This window comes from Clinocottus analis, unplaced genomic scaffold (assembly GCF_023055335.1).
Source record: "Clinocottus analis isolate CAN_PGR_092001 unplaced genomic scaffold, fCliAna1.0.p SCAF_17, whole genome shotgun sequence".
In the NCBI taxonomy this organism is placed as follows: domain Eukaryota; kingdom Metazoa; phylum Chordata; class Actinopteri; order Perciformes; family Cottidae; genus Clinocottus; species Clinocottus analis.
In genome coordinates this window covers 3471161-3494285 of record NW_027175898.1, presented here as the reverse complement: position 1 = coordinate 3494285, position 23125 = coordinate 3471161, and the positions used below count along the sequence as shown (strand labels likewise).

At 44.2% G+C, this 23125-nt stretch overlaps 1 protein-coding gene across 4 annotated transcripts in view; it reads left to right on the top strand.

The window, feature by feature from the left end:
• syt14a (synaptotagmin XIVa) overlaps positions 1–20381 on the top strand; it is a 34175-nt gene extending 13794 nt beyond the window's left edge. For 2 of the 4 annotated variants that reach the window (XM_068581140.1, XM_068581138.1), the window contains 7 exons: positions 2404–2556; positions 5814–6038; positions 13321–13592; positions 13664–14113; positions 14807–14996; positions 15850–15927; positions 18398–20381. In XM_068581140.1, the coding sequence (XP_068437241.1) occupies positions 2404–2556; positions 5814–6038; positions 13321–13592; positions 13664–14113; positions 14807–14996; positions 15850–15927; positions 18398–18711 (1682 nt within the window). In that variant the 3' untranslated portion in view covers positions 18712–20381. The remainder of the gene's footprint in view (positions 1–2403; positions 2557–5813; positions 6039–13320; positions 13593–13663; positions 14114–14806; positions 14997–15849; positions 15928–18397) is intronic. The other 2 variants (XM_068581139.1, XM_068581141.1) reach the window with 2 other exon arrangements.
• Positions 20382–23125: the final 2744 nt, after the last annotated feature.

Here is a 23125-nt window from a genome sequence, read left to right as displayed (position 1 = left end):
GTTAAATCAGTCATATTATGTCTTTTGTGGGACTTTATGGATAGATAGAGTTCCCCTTAAAACCTTCTTGTACCTCTATTCGTACAAGGTGGAACTACATAACTAAACTTGACCGTTTGAAATCCACGAGAGTTCAGCTTTGTGAGTTCATTTTCAACCATTCATCGTAGGTTTTGTCACTTTTTCCACTGCGTTCCACAATCCAAATCCCCCTCCTTCAGAGAATACGTTGTTTGTTTTTTTCCTATCCCAAACTTTGTGTGATAAAGTATGTATGCAGTGTTCCAGATCGCGCAGTGTTCACACATCAAATCCTCGGTGCAGCCCGCGTGCGAGACTTTGAATGCAAATCTCCTCTGCACCGCTGAGAAACCAGACGCAGTTCTACGCCGTTTTCATCCCATAGTTTCATAGTTTCACTTTATTTCCATCTATTTTCCTTGCTGACTACACACACACACACACACACACACACACACACACACACACACACAGTTAGAACCCACTGCTCTGAAACATCAGCCGCCTGCTGTGTGTCGATGAGTCCTCGGCGCTCTCCGTGGTGCTGAAGAAGCAGATAGAGTCGTAATTAAGACCGTTTTCTTTGAGTCCTGCCCGTCTGTCCATTTCCTCTTGGATTATGATATTCTCTCAACAATATTTACAGCTGGGGAGGGAGAGATAGCTGTGAAAATGATCTTTCATGTGCATCCGTACTTGCATAAACTCTGCTGACCGTGTACGACAGGAGCCAGATGCACATGATTCTGCGGGGTAAAGTACTTTCCCTCATAGGGACGTTTTAGTATTATGGAGCACTTAATGTCTGTTAATGTGCGACAGCTTACGTCCCACATTACAGCACATTATTGGTGAAATAAGTTTAAATTAATTTCCTGGACTCCCCACAGGAGGTGATAGTCTCTTGCTGGAATTGAAGGGTCGACTGCTCCTGAACTTGTGTCCACGTCCGCCGATTGAAAAGTGTTCCCTTAAATGACATTGGCAGTATTTTAAGTTTGAAAGGGTCACATTAAACTGTCGGCGGCGTTTGAGGGCGGAGACATTGAGCTCATTTGATTGCTTGGGGTTGATCTACTGTCAGAGGCACAAACGACTAAGACGGGAAGCCTCCCCTGTAACCACGCCCCGTGGTGACGCAGCACCTGCACGAGGGTGTTTGGAGGTCAAATATCAGGTGGAAGGTCATCTGTGCAACGAACGCCCTCGGATTGTCTTCATCAACAGCTTTCGTTCGGCTTGTTACGGATCCCGCCGTGTTTTGTTTCCAAACCAAACCGTATCTGCTGATGTGTGGCGGCGGCCAGCGTTGTGTTTAATGAGATCTGACTCGCCTGGAGTCTGGAGCTGCACCTGAACCTGTTGCCATGGCAACAAAGCGGTTGTTTCTCCACAGAGACACAACCTCTCTCTCTCTCTCTCTCTCTCTCTCTCTCTCTCTCACTCTCTCTCTTTCTCTCTCTCTCTCTCTCTCTCTCTCTCTCTCTCTCTCTCTCTCTCTCTCTCTCTCTATCTCTTTTTCTCTCTCTCTCTCTCTCTCTCTCTCTCTATCTCTTTCTCTCTCTCTCTCTCTCTCTCTCTCTCTCTCTCTCTCTCTCCCTGTCTCCCTCTCTCTCCCTCTATCTCTCTCTCATCCTCTCTCTCGCTCTCTATCTCTCTCTCTCCCTCTCTATCTCTCCCTCTCTCTCTCCCTCTCTCTCTCTCTCTCTCTCTCTCTGTCTCTCTGTCTCTATCTCTCTCTCCCCCTCCACCTCCCCCCCTCTCTCTCGCTCTCTCTCTCTCCCTCTCTCTCTCTTCCGTCTATCTCTCTCTCTCTCTTTCTCTCTCTCTCTCTCTCTCTCTCTCTCTCTCTCTCTCTCTCTCTCTCTCTCTCTCTCTCTCTCTCTCCCTCTCTCTCTCTGTTGTTCGCTCACCTCTCCTTGTTTTCTGTCTCCGGGCTTCTTTCCATCTTCCTGCTCTCGTCTGTCTTGAACTGACGTTTTAAGGAAAGTGGGTTGAAAGTTGATGTTTATTTAAGGTGCATTCGAGTGTTGCAGTAAAAACATCGTTAGACTGTAAAAGTCTATCATGAACCGACCACATTGATTATAATATTTAACATGAATTCACTAAGCTGAGAAGACTGGGTTCTGCTCTGTGTATCCGGCCGTGTTTGATGGTTTATGACCCAAATAAATCTTGGTTTACACGATGCATGCATTTCCAGCACCACGATGTTAGCGTACTTTGCAAACATTTCTCCTACAAATTGAAAGCAAAATGCAACATTTCGGTAAAATAAGTTCAGCCGTGATGTAATTTGTTTAGCAAAGTGCATGCCTATGTTTTTTTGGCTATAGCGGGCGGATATTTAACCGCAGCAACTGTTTTTCTGCGTCTCAGTCTCTCCAGAGGTGCTGGGGTTTCTGACGGCCATCGGACTCTTCATCATCCTCATGACGCTGCTCTTCTGGTACCTCAACAACAAGCTGGCTCTGGAGAGCTCAGGGAGCCTCCAGTGCCTCGATGACTTCAGGAAAAAGAAAGAGCAACAAGGTGAGCGGTTACATACCTGCTCTTTTGTGCACTCAAAGTACACAAAGGCACATTTCACACATGTACTTTACACATTATTGCCCAAGGCAAATTATATTTATATACTTTTATTCAAGGTTAAATCGGTTTCAACCAATACTCCAGGATACAATTGTAATCTGTAATTGTAATAGTTTGCTTCCACTCGGGTTATGCACCTCACGTCACACTGTTTTTGGTGAGTCCAAGCCAGCAAATTTGAAATAAAAGGCCTGACTTCTGAAGCTGTTAATCTTGAGGTGTCTATTCAGTTATGTTCCCCATTCATCTGACAGCTGAGAGCAGCACTGACATCCTACTATGTCCACAATTATGTAAAGTAGAGGCACTTACATGCAACAAAAGTTTTATTTTGTGTGTAGATTCAAAGGAGATGTGTATTAAACAATATTTTACACTTGCAGTTCAGGGCACAGATTCATGACGGTACCGTGGCCCTTCTTGAGAGTTTCCACCTGATTGATCAGATATCCAACCCATGCCTCCCCCCCAAGCCCTAGAAAAACCTCAATGCAAGACATTTGTGTCCTTCAGCCACTCCACAAGACGATGGGCCCGGGGCCGCCGCCTGCACCGTGAGGCCTGACCTCTGCATGGGGACGTTTTCCACAGGCACTGGCCTTTCTCAAGCCGAGAAGGGATTACTGTTGCTGACAGATGTAGGGCCTGTTTACTTGTCATGCATCCACAGGGCTGCAGCAGTTGAAAAGGTTGGCGGCCCCGGGGAGCCCCGCGCAGGGAGTTGGCTCTCCCACTCGGTAAACATTGAGTTAAAAACAAAGGGAGGCCGTGTAGAGTGGGGAGGCGATTGTTCCTGGTGTCGCTACCTGTTTGTCTCTTTGAGCAATGACCACAGTATAACAAAAACATGGGACAATTGCCTCCATTTTTTATTGAACGTGTTAAATCATAATTCAGTCGACTGAATAAATATCTGCTGTTTTTGACAGATGCATACTCTTTTTTTTTTCGTGGTTCTATTCACTTAATGCTCATGCAATTAAATGCATTTTTGGAAATACAGTTAGTTTGAAGATATAAATTGTTCAGTCTGTGACATGAGGCACTCCTGAAGCAGTGGTGCCCCCTGCTGGAACAAACACAACACTACAACTGGCATTTCAGTGGCTGGTGGATGGAAACAAAAGTATGTTGTAGTAACTGTTTTATTGACATAATCAAATATATGGATTGTTCATCCCCTGCGTTCATAGATTTCTTCACTGTTTTCCTTATTTTATTTATTTGTTCATTCCCCTTATGTGAGCCAAACGATAGAAACACCTCAGCAGCAGCCAAAATCCATCCACATGACGTCACTGTAGCCTCAAACTTCTCTTCAGAGAGACTGAATATTTTGGTTTGACAGAGACTTCCTTTGTCCAGTGGTCTGCATCATTTATACACATCTAACAAACTCACATTCCACAGTTGATTAATAACATATTGTTGTTGTTGTAGCATTGCTTCACATCTGGCCTGTTCAGCTTGGGGTTTGTGACCGTGAACACATGTGTTGACACAAGTTATTCAAAGAAGCTTCCAGAAACTGAAACTTCAGTTTCCTGCCTAAAAGTTCTATTAATAGATAATACAAAAAAATCCATCCTCACAACATGTTTTTATGAATGATTTAAATGGAAAATAAATGATGTTAATACAGTTCCACTAAACCGTTCAAAGTTGATGTCAGGAGGTCCTTTATCTCCTGTTTTCCATGTACATTTCCTTACACACACATATATAAATGTCATTCATTTATAGCGCTGTCTTTAGTGCTACCGTGTGTTTTTGTGCTCATTTTATATATATACATATACACACACACACACACACACATACATATTCAGCATCTCTAAATCACTTGGACAAAAAAAAGAAAACTAATCATCATCATCATCATCATCTTCTGAGAATAGATGGCATCGTTAGTCATGACATCCAGAACATAACACAGAATGAATCACAACATTGGGTCATTTTCAACAACGTGTGAGACACTGGAAGGGTCATTTAGATCATTTGGAGCAGTAGAAACGGCATAAAATTCATAAAACGCCATCGCAGGCTGACTGTTCAGATGTGTCTGTAACTGCAGCACCTTAACAAAGCTGCTCCGTGTGAATGATCCAATCAGCAACAGCTGCCACGACCAAACACTGCGGTGCAGTGACGGACGAACGCATTTCAGGCTTTTAGAAGTTCACGTTTTCTTTCCCCCCAAATGCATATGCCACCGACCACAATAATCATAATTGGTTTGATATAATGCGATTAATAAAACATGATGTTTTATGTCTGGCACTTTCAACACACATTGGCTCTTTAAAGTGCTTTGCATGAGATGATGAATTATGACATTTAACAATACAAAATAAATAGAAAATGAGTTAAATGAGTAAAATAACAAACTCTTGAATCGAGATGTTTCATTCTTGTTCTTTTAAATCATTTGGCAACTTCCAAGTTTAGTTTTAGGGACACATACAAAGACCAAATCTACGTGAAAAGAGTTTCTGGAGAACTATTCTGACACTTGATTTGTTTTTAACATGTTTTTTTTGTTATTTCCTGTTTTCCCTTCATAAAGCAGTTCAGCAGACTTCCTGTGAAGTTCAGCTGTGGGTCCAGTAGAGGCTGCCAGTCCACCTGATCTTTTACATCTCTGGTCCAATCCCAAATGTGGGAACCCTGAGGCTCCACGATTATACCTGAACCCTCAGAGTCTCACTGACGCCACCTGTTGAGTGTTGACATGGTGTAAACACGAATGGGACTGCAACATATCAGTTATCATAACACGTTATTTCATATTTACTTCCTAAATTTGAACGTCTTCCAGGTTTGCTTCACAAGAGTTATTTGTCAAATTATCTGTTGACTTGTTTTTGTCAAAACAGCTTTAATAACAACAATTTAAAGAAATGGTTGGTGACTAAACCACCTGTGTCATCTCTGCTTGCACTCCTCTGAATTCATCGTTTTTTATGTACCATCTTAAATCCTGAATGTTTCTGTCTAAATTCAATATGACAGGCTCCATGTTTCCACTGGTAAACCCCGTGTTTAACGGTACATTGCTATGAATTGTGGGTAAAAATGTCTGCCGACGATTTGACAGGTGGACAGCCGCTAAACCCTCACGGGAGCGGGCGTCAAAGTGTGGAGACCGTGGGTTCAGGCCGCAGTAACCGGGCGTCTCTCTTCACCCCAAACAGACAAGGCCTCTGACGGCGACCTGCAGGGCTCGTCATCGGACAGCGACGACGAGCTGATGGGACAGTATCAGGAGGCGGTCAGCCGCTCCCAAGGCCTCCGGGGAGGAGCCAAGGCGCCCGCCGCCACCAAACACGCAGGAGGCTTCAGCTGGGAGAGCCGGCAGAAGTACAGCGCTCTGACGGCGGATTACGACGGCTACAGCAGCGAAGCCTCGGCTGAAGACGGTAGGCTCTCGATTTATGTGGGAGTTGAATAAAAGAATTTAAAAAAGGAAGTCTTCCCAGCTAGTATTCAGAAACACAGCTTTACAGAGTTTTTTTGATTTAGTTTTTTAGTTTTTCTAACAGAGTTTCACAGCAGCTTTAAGGTCATTGCTATTCAAAATCTCTTTGGTTTGTTTTGGGGTTTATTTCTCCCAAAAAATCCACAAAGGACACAACGGCAAAGTGCACTTGTTTACTTGATTAACACAGAGATTTCCCCGTCATCACTGCAGCAAGCTTGAGCCAAATGTACAGACTCCCCTTCACCTCACACACACACACACACACACACACACACACACACAGAGAACGTACACACTGACTCACACTGTCAGTTAATCCAGAGAGGTGATCAAAGCGAAGCTCCCGTTCAGCACACTCTCCGTGGGAGGGTGGTGAAACAGTCAACTGTCTGCATAATCTACACAGCCGCAGCCTCCCACTTCTCTCGCTTTTTTTTTCTTTTTCTTTTGATGCATCTCTGGTTCCCATCTGCCCGACTCACCATCACAAGGCGTTTACCGCGGCGGATGGAAGGCAGCTTTTTCTTTTATTTCGACGTCGTGCCAGTCACAGGAGAACGCCGGCGCTGACCTATTTGGATCAGTCTTTTTATTTGACACGTACACTTCGTTTGCGCCCTGAATGTGAATCAATCATTTAGCCTCGACATCAAATGATAAACTGCAGTCGTAGTTATATTGGACTTATGTATTCAGGTGGAACGGTGCCACACTGAACGGGAGGCGGAGAAGATTCATTTCTTGGAGATTTTTTTCTCTTCATCCGTGATAAAGTATTTGAAAGAAAGGAAAGGAAATACCATTATTCACTTGATCGCAGAGTGTTGGATAAGACGGCCAATCCCACTCTCACCTCGCCAGTTAGCTTAGCTTAGCATTTATAGCTCGCCTAGCTCTGTTTGAAGGGAACCCAAATCGGCATACCGGCACCTCTGAAGCCAACGGATTAACTTTTTTTTTTTTTCATCTTGTTTAGTTTGTACAAAAATCAAAAGTCAAAGTGAGCTTTTTAGAGGTACCGGTACCGTCAGATGAAGCCAGGCTAGCCGTTTCTACCTGTTTCCAGTCGTTATGCTAAGCTAAGCTAACTGGCTGCAGGGGAAAGTTGTATCTTTCGCGCCCATATATATATATATATATATATATATATATATATATATATATATATATATATATATATATATATAGTCAATGGGCAAAAAGAGCAAGTGTAAAATAGCATTTGATCTGTTTCCGAGCTAATTTTAGACTAGAACAAAATGAGATCGGGGAAATAAATCAATAAAAACAGTGACAAGAACTGTAAATGTAGAGCTGGATGCAAAAACAGAGGCGGTGATAACAGTTTTACACTAACATTGTAGTTTGCATGCACGCAAAGATGCACATCTGACACGCTCGTGTTCAACACCCTCCGACAGAAAAATCAGCCGCGTCAATGTCTGCCAGTGTTTCCTTCAAAGACAAAAACAATGCAATCTTTGCCAGAGTCCTCGATCGGTGAATCACGTCTGAACCAGCTCTGTGTTACATAAGACACTGTTCCAAGACAGAGTGTCTGGCACAATCTATTTAAGGCAATGTTTGAATGTGTAGCTGAGGGATAAGTAGCGCATGACATGCTTCTGTCTCCATTAGCAAAGAAGCAGCGCGCTCATCGAGGTTATGCAAGCGCTGCAACGGCTGCACGTCTGCTCACCGCCACTAGATGGTCCTTGTCGTCCTCAGTGTGGGCTCAGAGATATGAACCAGATGGGCTGCTCGGTGGCATTGCATACAGATATGTTGTGGTCCTTTCTGTTGCACGCATCGGCTGGAGACACAATGCTTTGACTGATTTGATTTCTGTCTCGCCGCCACGGTAATTCTTCGCTTTGAGACTTAGAGGACACGAGCTAATCAGCGACTCTTGTCAAGTGTGTCTCCGGCGAGGGTGACAACACGTCGTCTTTAACAACGTGCCAGTCCACTTACAATACAGGGCACATCCAGAGTGAGATCATCCAGAGTGAGATCATTCTTTGCTGGCCTGCTAATGTTTTATAATAATCTGTTCAGTTTCTTAAAGAAATAAGTAGTATTAATAAATCTAAATGAACTAAGTATAAACAGGTATGAGCTCACTATGAGCAGTTTAAGGAGACCTTAATAGAACATGTTCAACTACAGCTATTTACTCAGTTATTAAAGTCATTCTTTTGTCTGTAAAGACGTGCATTAGGACAAATTTAAAGAGATTTTTGATTTTATTTTATTCACTAAAACTCAAGATCCACACAGTTGAGAAGCTGGTTTTAATTCTTTTCATCAATTAAATCAACAAATGATTTCCACTCCACTCCCAACCCCGTGTCCCCCAGATTCATTTGTTTCCTTTTTTTAAAATTTGAATCAAAGACCCAAAGTGTAATTAGGAGGTAATTTACTAGAACAAAAGCTAGAGGGAAGTCTAAAATATTAAGCGTATCGTAGCATAAACATGCTAGTACTCCACTTCTGTTCATCATCTCGAGGCCGCTCGAATGACCCGTGCATGTGACACATGACAAGGTCGACCTCCTAAATGTCACAAATGCGTCACCTTTGTAAGGCAATGTGCTGTAATACTATATTCCTAAGTCTCTTGAGAACATATGTGGAGATGTGACGAGACAGCAATACTGTAACTTTTGATTTAACAGAGTTCAAAGAAGCAATTCACACTGAGTTCAGGACTTCCTGACGTCCCTGACTTGTTTTGAGAGCAGTAAGATTACGCAGCCAGTGTTGCTTGTTAGAGAGAGGCAGGGATTTGAGTCATGTGTGCCCGACAGCAATCATTTGAAATGGACTTGGTTTATTTATACACCAACATTTTAGCCATGAAAGGTCTTGTGTTTGTGTTCGTGTGAGTCCAAATGTCCTTCAAGGTTTGTAGGATTATGTAGAATATGCAGCATTTGGGAGCAGATCAGTACTTCACTGAGAGAAACGTGTCCATGGAGGGGAGAGAGAATCGTGTACGTTTGCAGTTCCTCTGAACTTGTTTGGATCATCAGATTATTGTAATCACTTTACTTGTAATAAGCAACGCAGTAATCTGATCTGCAGTCCGGAGAGGAAGTGGAGCGAGAACTCCGTTTCATCCATGACTGCACTGTGCTTGAAAGTATTAGAGGTTCGTTATTTTCCTCCCCGAGGTAAGGCTTTGATGGCTGCGCTTTTCTTTCTCGCCAACCCGTCATGGATCAGCAGCAACAACCCAGTGACCTCACACCAGCCCCGACATCAGGTCGCTCCAAATCAGCACAACAAAAACAGACGTTATCAGAAATGGAGCTAAGGTGGCTGCCGTGACACGGACGACAGTGCGCACTCCGTTTCAAACGACCTGTCGTAAGAGTCTAATGGGGTTTGTGTTATTTTCTCTCGACTTCCCACTGCTGCGTGTTTGTCTGTGAATATGAAGAGCCGTGTCCCCGGGACATATGTATTATACATGAGGACGATTGTGCAGAGGCTGCAGTATCAGGCGGGGCGGGTGCTCCGGTGGCACCGCTCAGCCTCCCGAAATAGGAAGTGAGCAGCAAGAAAGGAATAATCAGGAGGTTTTGTCCGTGCCGAGCTTCCGCCCTCCTCTCCGAGGTTAGCGGGCCGTCACGGCCGCCCCGATGAGGTCATTGTGTTGCCAACTGTTCATTCAAAGTAAAGGCTCTGCTTTAATGATATCATTGCACAATGTGTTTTCATGATGCTAACTTGGTGTGATAGGCTCTTTTCCAGCGGACGACAATCAAAAACATGCGCGCGCACGCTGGAAACCGAAGTTTTTCTCATCCCGATGAGTTAGCAAGCTTTAGACATTGAACCCAAACTGGCGGGAGCAGCAGCCAAATGGCAGGTTGTGGCTTGTTCGGCTGTCAAAAATCCAAATTGCAACAGCGGACTCGAGCTCTCCGGGATCTCCACGGGATCTGCTCGTTCAGAGCAACACGTGCTTCAGTTTAACGAGTGGCCGAGTTACCTGGTGTCTTTCAGCCGGTGAGAACTAGGATCTAGTTCAGTGGTTCTCAAATGGGGGTACGTGAAGGCACTCCAGGAGGTACGAGAGGATTTCAAAACCCTTTAAAATTGTTATTTAATAAATCATAAGTGTAAGTTCATGAACTGATTTTAATATATTCTATATTAAATTAGACTGATGGCACAGCGCTGTGTATTCCTTATTTTTGTTCAACCAAAAACGCTTCATCGTGGTTAGGGAGTATTTAAAAAAATATTTCACAGGGGATACATCACTGAAAACCACTGATCTAGTTAACCGGACAAGAGAACGGGAGCATTTCCAGAAACATTCATGAAGACACACTGTATTTGTTTTTTAGAAAGTCTTCACCACAACGCTATGCTTCAGTTATTAATCATCCATTTAGTTCTTCAGGTCTACATTCAACACATCCCTCCTCAAACCCTGCTATTTTTATGCTAAGCTGATTACATTCTCACTAGTTCAGAAATTAAGCAGTATGCTTATTGTATAGCTATGTGTAGAGCTATAAAGATATCCTCATGACATACTACTTGTTGTTCGCCTCAAGTTGTTGGAGAACTGCTTGTATTATTGACAGCTACCGATGATGTTTTGGGCGAGGGACCACTCAAGGAGGTCGCGCTTCGGAGCCACGGAAAGGCCAACGAGGTGCTGCTCGGCTCATTTGTCACCAAAGATATTTTTCCCCAGTCAAAATAAAGCACAAAGTGTTTCCCCTCGTACGGGAGGTACAAGACGGGGAAAAACAAGGCGACACAGTGGCAGTACAGAGGGGATGAAACTCTGCGAAGGGCGGGTTAGACGAGAGGAGGAATGGTAACCATCCCAATTAGCGGGCTGGAGAAAAGAGCAGTGCTTTTACACAGCAGCTTCCATCAAATCAACCGCCCCCGGCACAGCAGGGAGAGAGAGAAAAAACAGCTGCTCAAAATGGATTTGCTCCTTTTATCAAGCCCTCCATGACACTTAGTTAAGACTCCTTTGCCTCCATCCTGCCACTGTTATGTGCTACTTTGAGGTGGTGTCTCACACTGACATTATTAAGAGTGAAAGTTTCTAGAACTCGGGAGAAAGCGAGAACAATGAGATGGAGAGGATTACGTCACATCACAGTCTTGCCTTTTTCCAAAAGTTATGGAGACAGAAAAAGAAGAGCCCCCCCCCCTCCCAAAGTTATTTTCTTCTTTATCTTTTGTTTTCTTCCTTCCTTTTTCTTTTGTTGTTGTTTTGTTTTGCAAGAGACCGGGGTTTAAAGAACTCTTCGCCAGTGTCCCTATGGGAGTATTAGCGTCGGCTGCTCAATTTTTGTGAATCCAAATTGGACAAGGGAGGCAGATTTGAGAATGCAGCTGACAACACTATTCAGGGTTCGGTGGCACAGACGCGCTCAGTACAGCCTTGTTCTCTGCCTTCCAGGCAGACTGAATCATTTAGAAAGGTGAGAGGCGTGAAATCCGTGGCAGATTAAGAAGTATTCAGTTTGGTCCTTTAATGGTGCACATCTGATGTTTTATTTAGGTTGTGCATTCAAAAGATTCCTCTCGGAGAGCACATCATGCTCACAAGGACAGGCAGACGGAGCGCCGGTCCACAGACTGGAAATGAAATATAGGAGGGATTGCACACAACAGTGTACGACTCAATGCTGAAGAATTACATGAGCGTTAAACATTATACGAACAGTATTTATATACAATATATTAGACTCCTATGTCTGACTGCTGCTGTAATACAGACTAAATACATATGTTGTCTCAATGTTCTTTTTAAAAATCTCTTTGCACTCTATATTCACTTTATATGTTGCACAGGAGAGAAATGATCTTTCAACTCTTATGTATGTGGAGGAATTGACACTAAATCTGACATTGACTTTGACTTCTACTTAAGCACTGAGGTGCGGCTGCAGATTATACCTTAATATACATCAAATAGAACGGCGGCAGTACTTATGCGTTAATGTGTGTAAAACCATAGTAATGAGCGCTTCACTGTCAGCAGATTCAGCCCTTTGTTGTCGTTGAGAAATCATCATTTGAACTCAAAGACTAGCAGCAGGTTTACACAAGTTTACGACACTTACGCCATTTGTTTAGCGAGATAATCGTCACAAACGAGCACCACTTTTATGATTTGTCAAGCGGGAATGCAATCGGCAGAGCTTCACCGAGGTCCGCATTCACAAGAGAGTTTATCTACTGACGTATTTATATCTTAGAACAAAACGTTACAATCTCTCGAGCTTGCGTTAACCACAGACCTTGTTCCAGGAATCCAACAAAACACTAATTTAAAACACCGATACCTCCGAGGCGAGGGACGCTGACTCGTTTTTGGGTTGTCGGACTTATTCCTGCACCACTGGAGTACAACATGGACACGTATACTCTCTACTGTGTAAAGTGGTCACCCACATCCAGAACTGGACTATTAACTAAAGGTTCGCACACTGTAGTTCGCTTAAGTGCAATTTATTAGCACAATCACAAGGGACCTTCTCTCCTGCTATCTCCATTCTTGTTCAAAGTGGATTAAGATATTTCAGAGATATCTTGTCTGGTTTTTATTACTGCTTCTCCCTACATTTACACACCAAAGATGGAGAGGCTGTTTTTAGCTGTATTTGCTTCAACATGTCTCACCTTTCAATCAAAGCTAAAATATCTGTTTGCCGTTGTGTTTACTTTAAATATATACGGGATTCTCTCTTCTTTTTTTTGTGCGTTTTCTCGGCATGTCATTGTTTGTTTGGAGCGCTGTGAGTTACCCCGTGTATAAACTATGCCGTACACATACAATTGTAGTGCCTTGCTTAAAGTGATGGCTGTCTAAAGATGTCTACAGTCATGCCTGCAGCTCCGCGAGACGGTGCTTAGGCAACGAAATGGTAATGCCGGTATGACATACCATTGATAAAAGAGAATGGGGAAAGTTGCACTCTCTGACGTATTGTTTTGATAAATAAGAATCCTGATCCAAGGACGGCGGCGTGCTGAAACGACGGCGGATAAGCGGGGCTAAAATGTATATTCATGGCAAAGAACTACTGATATGTGTAAGATGTGGTAATGTCTGCCACGGTCGACTTTCTCCGCTTCCTTGAAACTAAATATCCCACATTCAACGATACCTGACAGACAAGTGCATCGTCGTGACCTGTGAACCCTCTGCTGACTTTCCCTCCAACCAGCCAACTGCATCCAGAGGATGAGACGAACGCCGCCGCTGGACGAGCTCCAGCCCCCTCCTTACCAGGACGAGAACGGCTCCCCGAGGATGTCCTGTACGATGTCCGACCTGGGGGACGCCAAGTGCGACCTGTCCTACACCAGCGGCAGCCCCCACCTGTCATTCGGAAAATGCCCCAGCGAGTGCAGCGACGGCCACGAGACGGAGAGTTACCTGAACAAGGGCTACGAGGAGGACGTGCCCAGTGACAGTACGGCCATCCTCAGCCCGGAGGTAAGCACCAGTGATTCAAGACATGACTGCAGATTTGTGTCGCACATTGAGCATCTCATTGGTCTCTTCAGGACATGTCCGCCCGTGGATCAGCAGCTCGGCTCCCTAAAGGTTATGAACCAGATCCGCTGGCAAAATATGGCACTCTGGACGTGGTGTTGGACTACGACTCGGAGGACCAGCAGCTGGCGGTCACCATCATGGCGGTGTCGGACCTTCCCGCCCTGAAACGCACGGGCAACATCTCCTGGCAGGTCCACCTGGTGCTGCTGCCCACCAAGAAGCAGAGGGCCAAGACGGGCATCGCGAGAGGTCCGTGCCCGATCTTCACCGACACCTTCCGCTTCAGCCACGTGGAGTCCGAGATGATCAGCAACTACGCCATCCGATTCCGCCTTTACAGCGTGCGGCGGATGAAGAAGGAGAAGGCGCTCGGGGAGAAGATGTTTTACCTCACCAAGCTCAACCTTCAGGGCAAAGTGTCTGTGCCGGTCATATTAGACCCCTGCTGTGCTCTCCCGGTGAGTGGCTTTAGAGCAGGTGGTGGCTCTCAAGCGCACTCTCAACACCTTTCTAGTGGCGCCTCGACGTTTATCGATCTTCTGTGTGGTTGGATAACATTTTTAGGACAAGGTTATAATTTCCAGGGCGCGAGAACGTAAAGATGGAACCAGCTTCTTTTGTTCGAGTTGTTGGTTTAATGTGTCTAAAGGGATGGACGGCAGATCGATGGCACCGCCTCCTTCTGCACGTTAGAGTAACACAGTCCATTTAGTGGCGGTGGTTTTCCTTTTCCTAGAAATGAAAATGTTACATCAATTTAAATGCATTCAGATCACAAAGAGGAAAAGCAGCATATGCATATCTCAAACCCCAAGGGGCCATTAACATATTCAACAAGGAATTCTCCCCTATGTTGGTTTACTGGCCGTTTATTGTCTCTCACAGCACAGTTTGTTTGTGCTTTGGCAAAAGAGCAACATATGATGAGCAAATCCCATTAGTAATGCAAGTCAGACGTATATAAGTAGAATCAGAGTCATTGTGCACTGGGATTTGCAAACGCCGTTGACAGCGTCGGGAGATAAAGTGGTAGGAGGAACAAATACACATTTGTGATATTGCTGTTACTAGATAGGGGAACGTTGACTGTGATTCTGTATTTACGCACCAGTGAGTGAATCATCTTCTGAATGTCTGCAAAACGCTTTCAGGGTGGTGAATCCCAGGTCAGCCTCTCCGACATGACGTGCAGTGAAAGCGCCTCATCATTCCAGTCAGTCAGTCAGACTTCCACGCCAGAGATCCTCGTGGGCCTGGTGTACAACGCCACAACAGGTCGCCTGTCTGTGGAGATCATCAAAGGCATCCACTTTAAGAACCTGGCTGCCAACAAGCCACCCAGTAAGTACTCTAAAACGTTTAGTTTGAGTTGTTGCCCGACGAGCAGTGAAGAGCGTGAACCATTTTGTTCAACCTGTTTCAGATGTGTGGGGGGAGGGGCAAGCCAAGCCTGTGCATAGGGACGTATGTAGAGGCAGGATGTGTGCGTTGTGTGACTGTAATCGGCCTCTAAAGCTGATGTCACAACCAAACTCCAATCAAAATGTTTAGTTTTTACAGATTCTACTATATTCAGTCAGTCCACAACTTGTCACTTACATTTTTATTCATTTAGATATATTAACATTAAACATGAATACAAAAACATGGTTTGTCAGACAATAATGAAGTTTAAAAAAAGAACAAAGTGAGAAATAATAACACAAATATATACGCAAAGAAATAAAAACTTCCCTTTTTAATGAATTCGTTTTGTAAAAAGCATTTGCACACGTCTAGAAACATGAAGAGCTTGAATCATTCTTGGGGAGAAATGCAACCAAAACTGACCATTTTGCTAAATGTACATGAAATGCTATTTGCTACATTTTTCCCCGGCTCAGACGGAGCCGGAGGGAAACTATGCACAGCGTGTAACTTCTCCAACTGAGAGATAGCCCGCTCTATCTCAGCTGCACTACCTGCTTTTCAGTTCCCCTCCAGTTTGATCCCTGGTTCCCCTCCTTTACTGGTCAGCCTCCAGGGCTGCGAGCAGCAAGTTCGAACAAAATCCTGTTGTTGAACTTTGTGCAATCTTGTTGGCCCTCTGACCCCTGTTTTCTCTTTCCTTGCATCTTCTGTTATGTCTGCACCTGAAACATGTCTCTCACCCTACTACCTTTTTGACATCTCGGTCCGTTGTTTTTTCTTACTGCTGTCCAACCCTTGTTGTCAGATGGGCTGTTCTGTTGTCTAAAACACTTGATTGGTGGACAGGTTTATATTATCCGAGGTGAGTCTCTGTCCTGCCGCAAAAGTGACGCACGGTGGCCGTGGAACGCTGAACCCATCTTCATGGATGCAGTCGATCAAACAGCAAGCGTTTCCCATTTCTGGGACTATTTTCATATTGAGCAGACAGACACCAGAGTGCTGTCAACCCTCTCATGTAATGCTTTTCCAAAATTAAAATATGGTGCAGGATCAGCATCACTCACTAAAAAGCAGCATGACGAACTACAACAGTTACTCCTCCACACACACTTTGAAACCGAAACACTTATCCATGAAGATGGCTGCTCGCCGTAAACCCTGTTCCCATTCCTTTATTGAATGTGTGTGTTTGTGTGTGTGTGTGTGTGTGTGTGTGCATCCAGCCCCGCAACCGCTGTCGCTACCTGTGTCGTGCCGCTCTCCTGTGTTCGTGCCAGTCGATGCCTGCAGGTCTTTCATGTTTCACCTTTTAGAAGTAACACTTCTTCATGCTAGCTCGATCCTGTTTTGCTTGGCGGCCGGTGGCCCGCTAGAAGGAAGCGCTGTGCGTCATCATCTGCCGGCTTGATTCAAACAGTACACCCCGGCATGCTTTTGGGTGTCGTCTTACATTCTCCCGCTCTGCTTTGCAGCATACGAAACAGCAACGGGGACGTGTGAGACAGAGTCGAGCAGAAGTGTTCATCTGAAAGACTCGCCGCACTGTCCTCCTATTAATTGCCGCGTTCCATGTATTTATAAATGTCTACTTGACTAGCTGCCAGATTTTGATATTGTCTGCGCTCTCCTGAATAGCAAATCCACACACTGCATACAAATTGCGTTTAGAAAAAGAGTCACATCTGGTAACACTGGGAGGAAAAAACACACGCGCACACACAAAACATCTTTTTTTTTGCCATATCCTTATGAAGGCCTTGATTGACTTTGTGCGTCTCACAAAGTGGAGAGAGAGCGCTGAATGATGCAGAGCAATTTCAGAGCTCCTTTTCGACGATTTCAAAACAGTACCGAGCCGACAAGTCAAGTTAATCATCAGTCGCAGCCCCTCTCATTCAGCGACAATACCAAAGAGCCATGCATCACCGCTACTGACCACTTAAGACATCCACAGCTCCACAGAGCCCATTCAGAGGCAGTCGGAAAAGAAATCAAGGCTATTTTTTTCACTGTGCTTTTATGTCAAAGAGAGCAACTGAATGTGTGATTCAAGGCGGCGAGCGAGGCGTTGGAAGGCAGCTGGCACTCGACGGCATGAAAGCCCCGGCAATTCATTCCTTATACTCCCCCCTTAGACAGGAACATAATGCACAGCATTATTATGGAGCATGGTTGTAGACGAGGGGCGAAACACTCTCAAAGACCCATTGTGATTGCCAGTCTTGCCTCGTTTACTTTCCGCTGGATTTGTGGCTTCAGTTTAAATCGCGATTTCTGCATGGAAACGGGGGGAGCGAAAGAAGGAAACCGTGAATGCTGAATCACTTGATAATGCCAGTGTGTGTCCCCCCCTCCTTCTTCTTCTTCTTCTTCTTTTCTCCTCTTTAAATGAATGAGATTCATTTGGAAATGATTCTTTGAAATATACACCGATTTACAATGAAATAGTAGAGAAGATGGGGAACGACGCGCGGAACAAGATTATCAGGAACGTCACTGCTGATGTGAAACACGTCCAAAGGTTTTCGGTTCGATTCTAAACATCTCAAGCAATTATTTGTCTGTTCGTTTAAAAGAAAACTAATTTGAATACCGTTGTCAGGCATTAGAATAAGCAGCAGTCTCATGAACAATGTAATTTGTTCGCAGCAGGCGATGCGTCACATTTTGGACAAAGCGGCCTCGGGCTCTAAAAGTCCGTGCACATGTTTTGTCGTGACATCGCGTCAAAGTCGGAGGAAATAACAGCAGCTCCTGGAGGGCTGTCCTGATGAGGAACATTCATTTTTAAGAAGAAGCTTCCCACCTCCAAGCACGGGCAGTCGTAATGCTAACTTTTTTTCTAGTCCATCTTTCATCCTCAACAGTATCCCCGACATCAGGTTTAGACGTACAGTAGTTGCATAGCAACAAGACAGAAGTAACGCTGCTTGCACCCTTTGAGTTCCTCGCTCTCACAGCTGCGTTGTGTGTGTGTGTGTGTTTGATCAGGAGAAGAAGAAGAGAAAGAAGAAGAAGAAGGGAAAGAAAACATGCATCCTATGTCGGCATGATCTTATACATCAACCGCTGCGGCGGCATTATTACGAGAAAAAATAGTTTGTGGGGGAAAATGGGTCATATTCTGCAGCAAAGAAAACACAGCTGCAGGTAGACGCGCTTTAATTCAAAGAGAGTACCACCGCAGAAACATGAGGATTTTGCACAAATGATCTAGCACTCAAGTCAGGTGCCATACATTAAAAATATATCTAAATTATATACATATATTTCTGAAGGTTTACATCATTTCCCCTGTAATTGTTTCCTCCACCTGTTTCCCGCTTCAGATACATATGTTAAGCTGACCTTACTCAACTCCATGGGCCACGAGATGTCCAAGTGTAAGACGTCCATCTGCCGGGGGCAGCCCAACCCGACCTACAAAGAGACGTTTATCTTCCAGGTCGCTCTTTTCCAGCTGTCGGACGTCACGCTCATCCTCTCCGTCTACAACAAGCGCAGCATGAAGCGCAAGGAGATGATTGGCTGGATTTCGCTGGGCCTCAACAGCTCCGGGGAGGAGGAGCTCACCCACTGGACTCAGATGAAGGAGTCCAAAGGACAGCAGGTCTGCCGCTGGCACAGTTTGCTGGAGTCCTAGCGGCCGGAGATCAGCGAGGGCGACCGCGTGGAGCGGTTGTCGCCCGCAGAGAGCAATGTGACGGAGGGGAAGCCAGGGTCAGTGGAGATGAAAAGACGCACGGCCAGATGTGTCGACGCCCACTGGTGTTCAACTGGGCATTTTTCATGTCACTACTTGTAAAATCACTGACAGCCATTGATTTGTCATATGATCAGTAATGTGGTGTTTTTTAATGGACGGCCTCGTGATGAACTTTAAGTTTCTGTCATGGTTTTTTTCCTGCGTGATGAACTGGTTGAGGTGGACTCCGGTTCAGGGAATCCGGTTCCGGGTGAAGCGGTTGAGTATATTATAATCTGATAATTTTTTGTTTATCCACCCCTCGGGCTCAAACAACTGACATCAGGGTTGCCTTTAACCTCATCGGACAGGTTTACAACATCACACTCTTTTAGTTTTTCTGCAACTTGTTCAACAAGTTTACGTTGCCCGACGGAGGAAAGTTCCTCTTTTACAGGCCAGAACAGGACACAACCGCTTCCACTTTCCACATCAGTGGTGGTTAGTTATTTCCCACTCTGTGGTGGACTTTGCGCCGCTCTTGTTATTTAAAGGCCTTAAAAGCAAATTTCCTCAGTCAAAACTTCCCACCTGAACAAAACACATTCCCACTGAAGCTGGAGAAGTTCGGGTCACTTCACGTGAGGGATTTCTAGATCTGCGTTCTCGCTCCTTGCTCCTCAGCGGTTTGGGCGTAGCACGTTTTGGCCCAAGGGGATGGTGTGTATTACACTACGACTCAGTCAGGCGACATTTTAATCACAATCCGGTGGCGCTTGTGGGATTGTTTGCTAACGTTACTACTACCGCAAACAAACCACACCCACAGTGTTTGAGAGGCTAACTCTTAATACATCATGAGTCATTTCTTGGTCATTGATTTAGTGAGTATGTATTCTTTTGGAGAAGTACTGTAAAAGCTTTAAGCTATTGTCGTGGTATGAGAATCCACAGCAAGCTACTTTCTAGCTAAACTTTATTTTGGGCCGCACCAGTGTCTCGCTCTGCTCCGCCTGGTACAGAACAACACCACCAGGGAACCTTTCTACTCAACCCTTGAGTTTGAATTTCTCCAGATGTCTGTTGTTTAAGCCGGAGGTGAGGCTACACGAAGCTACCACGCTGCTCGTCACGTATTAATCATCATATTTTTTGGGGGCTCAAACTGTAAAACACTTCCTCCGTCCAGAGAAGACAGGCTGGTGTTGACGTCTCTGATAAACGTTTCTACTTCGGATTCTTTACCGTTATCCGTCGCATTGAAATGCCCGTGACTCGGGTGGTGGAGGCATGTTGAAAGATATGTTGGAAGCCAATGAAGCGGCGGCCATTTTGGATAGGAGACTTGCGCTGAGTTACAAAGCGCTCGCGGATCCCTCTCCGTCGACACTGCGGAGGCAAAACATCTCACCGCCGTCTGAGCCTCACCTTAAGCAAACAAAACATCAACTAAATCATTTCAGACATTTTCTTTGTGAAGGCAAATCAAATCCACGACATATAACCTGACAGCGGAAGTGTCGCGGCTGATGTGGAGACGGGAGTTGAGCAGCGATCGCTCAGAAAAGATTCGCACCCCACACTGTTAGACATCTTTTTTTTGTTTGTTTATAAAACAGGCTGACATCAGTTACATATATATATATATATATATATATATATATATATATATATATATATATATATATTTTATATATATATAGAAAAGCCTGTTTCCATCCACAACTCAAAAGTCACTCTGAATGTCAAACACTTATTCGAAGATATTTCAGATCTCTTGAATTATCTCTTGAATTACAAAAACCCCATGATCACACATCACAAGTGATTTTAACGGGTGATAATTTTGTTTTTGCTTTTGCTCTCCTTTTACCTGCTCTGGTGCTAACGAGTGCTGTGGCTGCACACACACACAACCCCCTTGCCTTATGGTTTAGTCCGCTCATACAGTTCTGGAAGTGGACCCGGTACTAAAAGCAGACACTCAGAGCACACGGACCCGCATCCGTGATTACGGAAAGCACACACGTGGCACGCGCTCGGCCTCGCCGGCTGAGATTCAAACTGTTTTCACAGGAGCCGCAGTGTGCCAGTGTGCTTCTTTAGCTGTGGACAACGTACTCACTTCATTTAACAGACAACAGAACATACATACTCTCTTTACTGTGCCTGTGGTTGTGGTGAAAGCTAGCTTAGTGCAGTGTTTACCAGGTAGATGTGTATGGTTGTGTGTGTGTGTGTGTGTGTGTGTGTGTGTGTGTGTGTGTGTGTGTGTGTGTGTGTGTGTGTGTGTGTGCATTGACTGGAAAGGAACAGTAAAGGACACGTGGGCTGTGATTTAGTTGTGGCATTTTTTCATTGGGTGTGACAATTTCTGAATTTATAATTACCGGTATTTAGAACAAAGTAACCCACTTCTTGATCGTCTGCCATGTACTTTATATACAGTAAATGTTTTCAGATCTATTTTTGTATCAATACCGACAGCTCCCTCGTGATTCAGATGTTTTAACCCTGCTGCTTTATTTCAAGGTCTCGTAGCTCCGGTCCTCTTCGCGTTCCCTTCGGAGCTCCTCTCCAGAGCGATCTGTCTCGGCTTTTCACGCTTTGGCGCTTTTTAACAGAGTGAAACAGAAGCACAGCCTTTACAACACAACAGTGAGACACACCGAGTGAAAGATCCACTTGTATATATGGTTTGAATCCAAAAGTGAAAATCCACTCTTGCAATATGTGTCTGGTGATCAACCTGGATTTATTTCATTTATTCATATTTTTTACTTGACTTTAGTAAATGAACTCTTTCGCGTCGCTGTTTAACAGCCTGCAATAAGTGTTGCATCAACGAAAGGTGTGCGGGAATATAACGGCGTGATCTTTCACGCTGTCGGTGGGCGCGTGTGACGGCAGCCGGGCGCCATAGTCGAGACTTATTAGTGAAGGAGTCGCCTGTTGATTGAACGTTGGTGACAAAAAGAAGGTTATTCAACAACACTTTGCAGAAATAAATGATGGTGGGAAAAATTTGCAACTGAAAATTGATTTTAAAATATCAACTCTCGCCTTCCTTAAGTGCCACACACGTGTAATTAATGTGTCAATTATTTATAAGACCTCTTACTCCCAAACTATGGAAGTAGAAAAAAATATGGCCAAAGGGATTTTAATCTTACAGGCAACTGAATAGCGAGAGGTGAAATGTCGCTTCTGCTTAATTTACCACTGAATTTGTAGCGTTTTAATTCCCCTTTTTAGGGTATGCAAGTTTGGATGGAAAATTACAGCCCAAATTTTAAGAAACTACATTTGGGTAATTTACAGATCAAAACATTTCAAGTCGAGTCCTAAAAAGAAACTGGTTATAATTAGACTGGGAAATTCTGGCGCCAAAATTACTGACGTAACAAAGACTTTTATCCTGAAAAAAAGGAAAGAAATCGAAACGACATGAATTAAGATAGTCTAGTTATGTATATATCATATCAAGTTATGCGTTTATTCATTAGTAACTCAATTTCAACGCTGAGTTTACAAGGAGATGGGTTATTGTTCATAACTAGGTCAGCTGCCTTTTAACATTCATGCGATTATGGCCTGTCGTTGCTTCTGTGCAAACAGCACAAAAACCTGCGTAGAACCACCTTTCTTCTGCTGATCGTTCACAAGATGTGTTTCTCTAACAAGGGTTTTCAAACAATACGTCAATGCATCGCAGTATTGTTTCTTTTGCATTCATTTTCTCGACACGCTTTTAACAAATGCTGTTTTTTATTGCTGGTTTTTAATTGGTGATTATTTCTTTCCTACCTATGCCTCCGACGGCATTGGTGCCTTACTGTTTTTCACTCAGCAACTTGTGTCACAGTGTCTTAATGTACTTCTACTTGTACTGTTCTTCTGTACATCCTGCTGGGTTTGATTTGTAATATATCTTACAAGTTGGTTGATGATAGAGAGAATTTATATGTGACATTATTGTTTATAAAACAAAACTAAAAACAACACCTTGTGTGGGAGCAGTTTGTTCTCCATCTCATCTCACCCATTTCCCTTAAAGCAACTACACTTGTGTTAATATGAGCAAACATCTACTTTGTATGTACTCTGTACACAGCAGGTTTTTTTTATACCGCAAGGTTGAGCAGCTCTGCCCTAAAAAAAAAATCTATTTTTACAGAACGTCCCCATCACCTCGAAACAACCAACAGGTGGAGCAAGTAAAGCATTTTGCTGCTTATTTGGCAGTGTTTTGCAAATTTGACCTTCGATAATTTTATACATGCAAACTTTTAATTTTCTCTTGTCTGAAAGCAGATTGCCTCAGCTCTTACGGGCAGTGCTTGTCATTTGAAAACAACATTTCATTTTTGCC